Here is a 9,092-nt window from a genome sequence, read left to right as displayed (position 1 = left end):
GAGAATAAGAATTCACGATATCTTACATGACTGGTGCATAGAAGAGGCAAGACAAGATGGTTTTCTTGATGCCATCGACAAAACTGCAGGTCAGGTTTCGTCTCCTGGTCTCTTCGTATTAATTGATTCCATTTTCAAATTTACTATATGTCCTTGTATGCGGCTAGCTTTTTCTCTGACATGTAATGCACTCTAAAAAAATTTGCATGCCAAGCTAGTGTATCATCATCGTCTGATAACTTGGTGTCTTATCGTTTTAGTTTTCAAACTTTGAGTGATCAGATTTTACCTGCGACGCCTAATGTTCGAAGTCTGCTTGGCTTTCAGCTTGTATCAGTGTCCCTTCCTAAGCTCATATTCCTGAGAGTTCTTTGCATTGAAGATTCAACACTAAAAGATTTCTCCAGCGTAATTGGTCGGTGCATTCACCTAAAATTGCTTAGGTTGACAGATTGTGGAAGTGTGACGCTCCCTTCTTCAATTGGCAAACTCATTTACTTGCAGACTATAGATCTCAAACGCACAGAATTTGAGTCAGTATTGCCAAACTCGCTCTGGGACATCCCTACTCTAAGGCATGTTTACCTTTTATGTAGCAGAAATTTTTCTCCACCACCACCTACAAGGAGTGTGCGACTGCAGCAGAAAGAGCTACAGAGCTTTGTGTTGCATCTTGAACCTGTTGGCATTGGTTTCCGCTGTCATGACATGATGATTTTCTTGGGCCAGCTGAATCAACTAACAACCTTCTCCTTGTCGATGCTCCCCAATATACCAGTGGAGGTGCTCAACATATTTGCAAACATGCCTCACCTGGTTGATATTACTCTTGACCAATTCGGTGTGCTGGATAAGCTGCCTGCTGAGTTCCCCCAAAGCGTACGTCGTCTTGTTCTACATGCTATTGTCATAAAACAAGACCCGATGCCGATCCTGGAGAAAATCCCCTGTCTTGTGGTTTTGGAGTTGAGGGGGTACAAAGGCCAGACCATGTGCTGCTCTGCCCAAGGGTTTCCTCGGCTGCAAGAGTTAGAACTTGGTAATTTTTCCACCGAGGTGTGGAGGATGGAGGAAGGGGCAATGCCAAAGCTCTCCCACCTGGAACTTTTGCAGTGCAAGAAGATGAGCAAGCTCCCGGAAGGATTACTGCACCTTCCATCCCTCGGTCACCTGAAGCTGAGCTATATGGACCAGATTTCTGAAGATGACATCACACTAAAGGAGCTGCGGCGGAAAGGATGCGAGGTATACATACTGATACGCAGCTTAAGCATAGTTAATTAATTTGCTACACCTTTCATTTTCATTGCTGTCTATACTTGTGCTTGTCTTATGAGTGCTTTCTTTTTTGCGCAGGTTGAAACTAGCTAGGCGGTGATTGCAGATCTGTGGGACGCCAGGAATTCATCTTCATTCTCGTCTAAAATCTGGCGCCCACCTCACTCCCCACACTCCAATCCTCAGTTGTCCCCTTCCGATTCATTCTCGAACCCATCTCCGTCCTCGCAATCCTCATGATACCCCACTTTCCTTCTCCTCCCTCCCTTGAAGGACGCCATAGGCGATTGACATGACAGCCTCTCTCCTCCAATGGCCCCTCGCTCCTCCTGCTTCTCCATCTAGAATCTAGATAATGATGCCGTCGGAGAGGCCGCTGCTCGCTCCACCACACATCAGGAGACGGTCATCAATCGAAAAATTTGTATATGTAATGATCAATTTGTACTATTTTATAACAAACAAAAAGACTGTTCTGTTAGCGGACTCATGATGTCATCCGTAAACTCTTGGTATATATTTTTCGGTGGGATCTCAATATTATTAACGACAAATGTGTACAGTCTAATACGATGTCCTAGTATACAGAACTTCCAACTTTTTAGATTTTATTGCACCGAGGGTTTGAAGATCGAGGTTGGGACCATGCCAAAGCTCTGCCACCTAAAACTCAACTTGATCCTCTCCAAAAAAAAAAACTCAACTTATCACTAAGAGCATCTCCAACAGGCGCGCTGGATAAACAGCCAGCTTTTGTTTAACTTTCTCGCGACTTTCTCACTATATTTCCCAGCTGCCTTGTTTGTTCTGAATGCTACTCCCTCTGTCCCAAAATATAAGAACGTTTTTAACACTACACTAGTGTCAAAAACGTTCTTATATTATGGGACGGAGGGAGTATTTGCTTATGTGCTCCTCAGGTGTCTGGTGGAGCAGCGCACATATGTATGATTGTTATGGTTCCTGAATTCTAAAGGCATTCTTCAGAGGCAAGAGATGAATGTGCTATATCCGGCCTCCATGTATCTACCCAGCTGTCTATCTATCTCGTCTGATCAAATATGTCTGTGTCTGTCTGCCTGATTCAGCTGTTGTCACTATTCCCTAATTCCAAAGGTATTCTTGACCGACAAGAGATTATACTCTCTGTTGCTAGTCTGTCTATCTATCTCGTTTCTTCAAATATGGCCGTGTAATGGTTTGTCTGATTTCATTATTCTAAACTAACCTATGATGCCTTCAAGACAATTGTTGTATCTGTATTTCTTGTTTCTGTAGTGGCCTTCCTTGTAGAATGTTCATGTACCTATTTCTCTTTGTACATGTTGAGCATTGTACTCACCGTTATCAACTCCTTATGTGATGTGTGTCAGCCTAAATTAGGCTTCGAAAGGATTCGGACGGAAGAGCTTTTTACAGATTCAAATGTACGTTTACGATACTCTCTGTTGTAATGTTAGTTACTCAAAACAGAGTTTCTACACTCAGATGTTGCATTAGTTTTTACCTCATAAACTGGAGAGGGACGGCAAGATATTTGCAAGAGAGTGAAATAATGCTATGAAGAGGTAGCTTCATGGCAGTTGCTTATACAAAACCAGCAGAAGACATCGCCAGCTCGCTAGCATAACTACCCTGACTCATTTATGCAGAGCTTGCCTGAAGAATGCTTACAGTCTGATGCAACATTGATGGATTAACTGTACCATGTAATGATTTGCTGCATTAGGAACATTCTTCTACGACAGCCAATTAACTTAAGAGAAGCAGGATGGATCGGCTAATGTCCTACAAAGTGTTGTCTGAACCCTACGTGTTAATAGAGTTGGATTGAGTATTTTTGATGATTTGAACTGTGTTACTTGGCTTGCAGATTTTTCTTTCTATTCCACCTTGGTTTACTTTCTACTAGGTACCTGAGAAATCTTGCAGATTTGGTTGCACATACTGTACGTGGGGAGCATTTGAAATATGTATGAAGAAGCTCCATGGCATTTCTTTCTGCAGACCAGAAGATAATTACAAGTGTTCATGCTTGCTTGAGCCCGATCGATTTACCGGTGCTCATAATGCTTCATGGCATCCGCATAAGAAACAAATATACCATAACTGGATCGCAACTTTACAACGGGCCTCTAGAGAAGGAGCAAGGTTTTCAAAAAACAAAAAAGCAAGTTTCAGCATAAGATGGAACCATTTTCAACAGCTGCATTGAGTTTGCGCTGCATCGCATCTTCAATTTTCAGCTATTTAGTTTTTTCACTATAAGCGCATGCATAAGAGTCTACAATTGTAGATGCCATTATTCGATTTTCTCCGGGTTTTCTCTCTTTCCCTTATTCTTTTGTTTTTGTTGGGGTTTCTTATTTATTCTCCATTTATTCTTTGTTTCTTTCAGGGTTTTTAAAGGGTTTTTTTACTTACTCAATTTCCTTTTTTTTATTTTTCGATTTTCTGTTTCTTTCTTTCTTTTCAATGATTTTTTTTCGGTTTTTCATTCTTTCTGCATTTGTTTCTCCTATTTCATTTTTCATGTTTCTTTGGTTTATTTTGTTTCTTTTTTCCGTTTTCATTTCTCTGGTTTTATTTATTTTTTCTATTTTTATTCTACATTTTTTATATATCAACAACAGGTTTCCAATATAAATTTAACATTTTGTAATACATGGTCAATATTTCTTCTATACACATTTTGTAATAAAAAATTAACATTTTTCTAATACAACATCAACATTTTCTAATTCAAGATCAATGCTTTTTAAATACATGGTCGACATCTTTTCAATAAACACTTCTAAAAAATTTCAAACGCTCAATTAAAATTTAAAATACTAAAATTCTCTAGTACATGGTCTTTCTCTATGCACATTAAACATTTTTTTCACATGCCTAATTAACATTTAGTAAATGCAATTTTAACATTTGTTTGAACACATGGTCAACATTTATCTAAACACACTTAGCATATTTTTAAAATGATTGATTAATAATTTTTAAGTACTTGTTCAACATATGTTTTTAGGCTTGATTACCATTTTTATATACATGATCAAATTTTTTCCTTCATTTTTTTTAATACATGTACAACACTTTTTCTATACACGTTTAACATTGTCCAAATGTTTGGTTTACATTTTTCAAATACTTGTTCCTCATTTCTTCAAATGTTTGAATAGCATTATTAATTACATGATTAAAATAATTCAACATTTTTAATAAAAGATCAACATTTTCTCTGTACAAATTTTTACATTTCCAAATGCTGGATTATTATTTTCCAAATAATTGTTCAATATTTTTTGAAATGCTTGATTATTATTTTTATATACATGATAATAAAATCATCTTTTTAATACATGGTCAAAAGTTTCTCTATACACATTTAAAAAAAATTCAAAATCTTGATTAATATTTTTCAAATTCTTGTACAAATATTTTCAAGCGCTTGATTAACATTTTTTTAATAAGTGATCAGTTTTTTTGTACATTTTTGTATATGTGATAAACATTTTCTCTATACACATTTAACATATTTCAAATGCTTGATACACATAATTCAAATCTTTCTTATAGTCTTTTTTGTAATGTATATTTTTAGAATATTTTAAAGTTTACACAAAAGTAAAAAATAATGCAAAAAAAGAAAATATAAACCGTAAAAACAGAAAAAGGAGGCGGTGGCCTCCCTCGTGGCTGGGCCGGCCCTCTGGACTTGCCCCGACGTTAGGTTTCTCTCTGTCTCACTTATGACGAGACTTGTTAGGAATTTCCTACTGGACGCTCGTTGCGTCAAACAGTCGACGCATCGCGCAGAGCCAGCGATCGAGCGCTATCCTTGGGCTGGCCCATTTAACATGTTTCCGGTTTTGGGAAACAGTTTCCCAGCCGGTTTTTTTTTCTGGTTTTGGAAACCTTCTAGAAGGTTCTCTTAACGGTTTTTCTTTTTTTCTTCTTTCTTTTTTTTGTTTTTTCTTTTATGTTTCTTTTTCTAATTTCTTCTTACTTTTCTTTTTTTCGTTTTTGTTTTCTTGTTATTTGTTTCAACGTTATTTTATCATTTTAAACTAAGTACATATTCAGATTTGTTCTTAATTTTCGAAAAATGTTCTTGCTTTTAAAAAATGTTCTTTTTGAATTTTCGAATTTTTCTTGTTCTTTTTGTTTTTAGTTATTTCTGTTTCTTATTTCTTTTTTTTGTTTTCTCTATTTGTTCTCTTTCTTTGGTTTGTTATTTCATTTTCTTTTCTCCTCTTCTTTATAAAAATATTCAAATTTTGTTTGTGTTTCCATAAAATGTTCAGTTTTCAAAAAACAAATGTTCTCAAAATTCAAAATTTGTTCTCGTTACCCAAAAAAGTTCAAAACTTTCAAAATTCATATAACATACCAGATTCAAATTTTTTGTCCATGTTTTCAAAAAATGTTCGCGCTTTCAAATTTTTTAGGATATTTCAAATTTGTTCTCCGTCTCAAAATTTGTCCTCAATATTAAAAAAATGTTCGTGCTTTAAGAAATTATTCGCGCTTCCAAATTTCTTCTCCGTTTCAAAATTTGTTCCCAAGATTCTAAAAAAATGTTCATACTTTAAAAAATTGTCCGCTCTTCTAAATTTGTTCTCCGTTACAAAATTTGTTCTCAAGATTCCGAAAATGTCCGTTCTTTAAAAAATGATCATGTTCAAATTTTGTTCTCATTTTCAAAATTTTGTTCTCTAAATTCAAATAAATATTCGGGATTTTAAATCACAATTTCAAAAAATGTTCTTGTTTTCAATTTTGTTCCTTTTTTCACCACTGTTCGAGTTTCCCAAAAAATGTTCGTGTTTTCAGAAATGTTCCGGTTTTCAATTTTTGTACACAATTTCAAAAATATATTCTTTTGTAATAAATACTCGCAAATTCAAAAAAATGTTGCCATGTTTAAAGATTTGTTCACATTTCCAAAAAAGTGTACAATACAAATTTTGTTCACATTTTTAAAAATGTTCCTGTTTTATTGTTTTGGTGCTGAATTAAAAAAATGTTCCTGTTTTCCATTTTTTTTGAAACTACAAAATGTTCGTGATATCAAAAAATATTAGTGTTTTTCGTTATTTGTTTTTTTCAGAAACATTTTTGGAAATTGTTCGGGTTTTGGAATCTGTTTGGGGTTTGCAAATTTTGTTAGAGTTTTATTTTTGAATCAGATTTAAAAAACATCTTCACTTTTCCAAAAAGGTGGAATACGAAAAAAGCGGCATTTTGAAAATGCTCGCAATTTTCAAGAAATATTTTCAAAATGTTTTCCAAATCTCCAAGCTACTGTCTATTCTTATATATTTCTGCACTTTTTATCTTCAGTTGGTGGTGTGTGGTGTAGTAGGTAATGCCTCATGGTTGGAGTCTGAGGTCGTGGGATCGATTCCTGGTACTCGCTGCTGGTTTTTGAGCTCTTTATGTCGCGCGCCAAAGGAAACGAAAGATCAGGTTGGTGGGCCGGCCCAGTCAGGCGTCAACCCTGTGCGTCGAGCTGCTGTTTGACACAAAATGCGTCACATAGTAGGTCTCGACTTGTTGCTCAAAAGAATATATTATAGCGAGAGATAGGGGCGCCCATCATGCCTCACGCGAGACAGAGCCAGGTCTAGTGCATGCGAGGCCACTACCTCATTTTTTTCATTTTTTTCATGTTGTTTGTCTCAATTTTTGATTTTTGTTACTTTTGTTTACCCTTCCAAATATTCTAAACATATATATTACAAAAATAACGTTTACAAAATGTTTTGACAAATGCTAATCATGCATTTGACAAATGTTAAATGTGTATAAAAAATGTCGACCATGTAAACGGAAAATGTATACAAAATATATATGATGTGTGTGAATAAAGTTAATTGTGTATTTGAAAAATGTTAATCAAGCATTTGAAAAAAGGCTAAACAAGTACTCAAAAAATTTAAATTTCTAAATATTTTTTTGACCATATATTAAGAAAATTTGAATATTGTATTTGTAAAATGTTAATTGGATATTTCTAATATGTTAAATGTATATAGAAAAAATGTTAACCATTTTTTAAATAACGATTTTGTATTAAAAAAAAATAAACAAACATTTCAAATTTTTTAAGAATGTATAGAGAAAATTTGACAAATATTCGATAAATGCCGATCTATTATTAGAAAAATGTTAAACATGTATTAGATATATACCAAAAATGCATATTGAAAAACAGTGAAAACAAGACAAAACCAGAAATGATGAAAAATGAGAAAGTAACAAAAACCAAAGAATAAAGAAAGAAAAGGAAAAAAAGCAATGAATACCGAGAAAGAAACAAAGAAAACCAAAGAAAAAAACTAAAAAATAGAGGAATGAGCAAGACTAGTGAAAGCAGAGAAGAAACAAAAAGAACCGGTGTAAATACAAAAAAAAACGGTGGAGAAAACCGGCTGCTGTACCTCAACCTCAAGTATGCCACGCCATACTATTTCAGCACGAACTCGATGCAGGCCCTATGGCTAGCATCGCTAGCGACTACCAGGGACCTGGTTCGATCCTCGGTTTCGCCCCCTTTCTCTCCGCCCAGCTGCTGCACGAGATTAAGAAGTCCTTTTGTGATAGATCCTTTCAACTTGCTTAATGTGAGATGTAGTCGTCTCCTACCCCTAAAAAATCGTAAGGTGTTTTTTCTTCGAATACACTACAACGTAGATGGCCACTTAAATATGCATACACTCATCCCCATGAGCGAGCACCTTCGAGATACTAAGTCGACACCACATGCGCAACGTAGTCGACTGGAACTACTCATCCTAGTGGACAAACACCATCGAGAAACTTGAAATAAATGAACCGGTTCAGACGTCTGAAAGCCTGCAAACCGGCATCAAAGAGGATAGTTTGTTCGTCCGCCACGTTAGACTCAGAGGCCCCGGGCACACCCTTAACCTTCTCCCGTCGCTCCGACTTAGACGCATCATGGTTGTGCGGCGATCGAGAAGCCTATTCGGCTTTAAAGTCGGTCGGGCTCCTCCTCCGCAAACCTTGTCCGCATAAAGATAGATATTTAATCATGCATAAAAAGAGTTCGGGCTCCTCCTCCTCGCGTTAAAGGTTTGTCAATCCCTTCACGGTCACTTGCAAGGATGAGATCTCATAAAGATAGATATAAAATATTACTAAAACGTAAAACAAAGTAAAAAGAAATAAATTGCAGCAAGGTATTTTTGGGTTTTTTGGTTTATAGATCTGAAAGTATATGATGGAAATAAACCCAGGGGCCATAGGTTTCACTAGAGGCTTCTCCCTTGAAAGAAACATACGGTGGGTGAACAAATTACCGTCGAGCAATTGATAGAAATGCGCAAAGTTATGACGATATCGAAGGCAATGATTATGAATATAGACATCACGTCTGTGTCAAGTAGACCGACTCCAGCCTGCATCTACTACTATTACTCCACACACCGACTGCTATCCAGCATGCATCTAGAGTATTAAGTTCATAAGAACGGAGTAATGCTTTAAGTAAGATGACATGATGTAGATGTATAAACTCAAGCAATATGATGAAAACCCCATCTTTTTACCCTTGATGGAAACAGTGCCTGCTACCCCTACTTTGCCACTATGTGAGGACACCACAAGATTGAACCCAAAATAAGCACCTTTCCCTTGCAAGAAGAACCAATCTAGTTGGCCAAAACAACCCCATAATTCGAAGAGAATACAAAGATATTTAATCATGCATAAAAAGAGTTCAAAAAAGACTCTAATAATATTAATAGAGATAATCGGATCATAAATCCACAATTCATCAGATCTTGACAAAC

At 35.9% G+C, this 9,092-nt stretch overlaps 1 protein-coding gene across 2 annotated transcripts; it reads left to right on the top strand.

Moving 5' to 3' along the window:
- Positions 1-1,802, top strand: LOC119340687 (probable disease resistance protein RF9). Of its 2 annotated transcripts, none has more exons than XM_037612608.1 (3): positions 1-89; positions 600-1,245; positions 1,385-1,802. In XM_037612608.1, the coding sequence occupies exons 2-3, from the start codon at positions 709-711 to the stop codon at positions 1,547-1,549; spliced, it is 702 nt and encodes a 233-aa protein (XP_037468505.1). In that variant the 5' UTR covers positions 1-89; positions 600-708; the 3' UTR covers positions 1,550-1,802. The 2 variants fall into 2 exon arrangements, with proteins under 2 accessions (XP_037468505.1, XP_037468506.1); XM_037612609.1 differs by having other exon boundaries at positions 1,357-1,478.
- The last annotated feature ends 7,290 nt before the right edge of the window (positions 1,803-9,092 follow it).

Source organism: Triticum dicoccoides, chromosome 7B (genome assembly GCF_002162155.2).
Source record: "Triticum dicoccoides isolate Atlit2015 ecotype Zavitan chromosome 7B, WEW_v2.0, whole genome shotgun sequence".
Classification (NCBI taxonomy): domain Eukaryota; kingdom Viridiplantae; phylum Streptophyta; class Magnoliopsida; order Poales; family Poaceae; genus Triticum; species Triticum dicoccoides.
Note: the sequence above shows the minus strand (reverse complement) of the source record. Positions and strands in the feature narration are given on the sequence as shown.

What these genes read in the sequence shown, in the direction of transcription:
- LOC119340687 (XM_037612608.1), top strand. Translation starts at nt 709, where the DNA reads ATGATGATTTTCTTGGGCCAGCTGAATCAACTAACAACCTTCTCCTTG. An exon ending in TGCGGCGGAAAGGATGCGAG is followed by an intron (nt 1,246 to 1,384) that starts GTATACATACTG and finishes CGGTGATTGCAG; the next exon opens with ATCTGTGGGACGCCAGGAAT.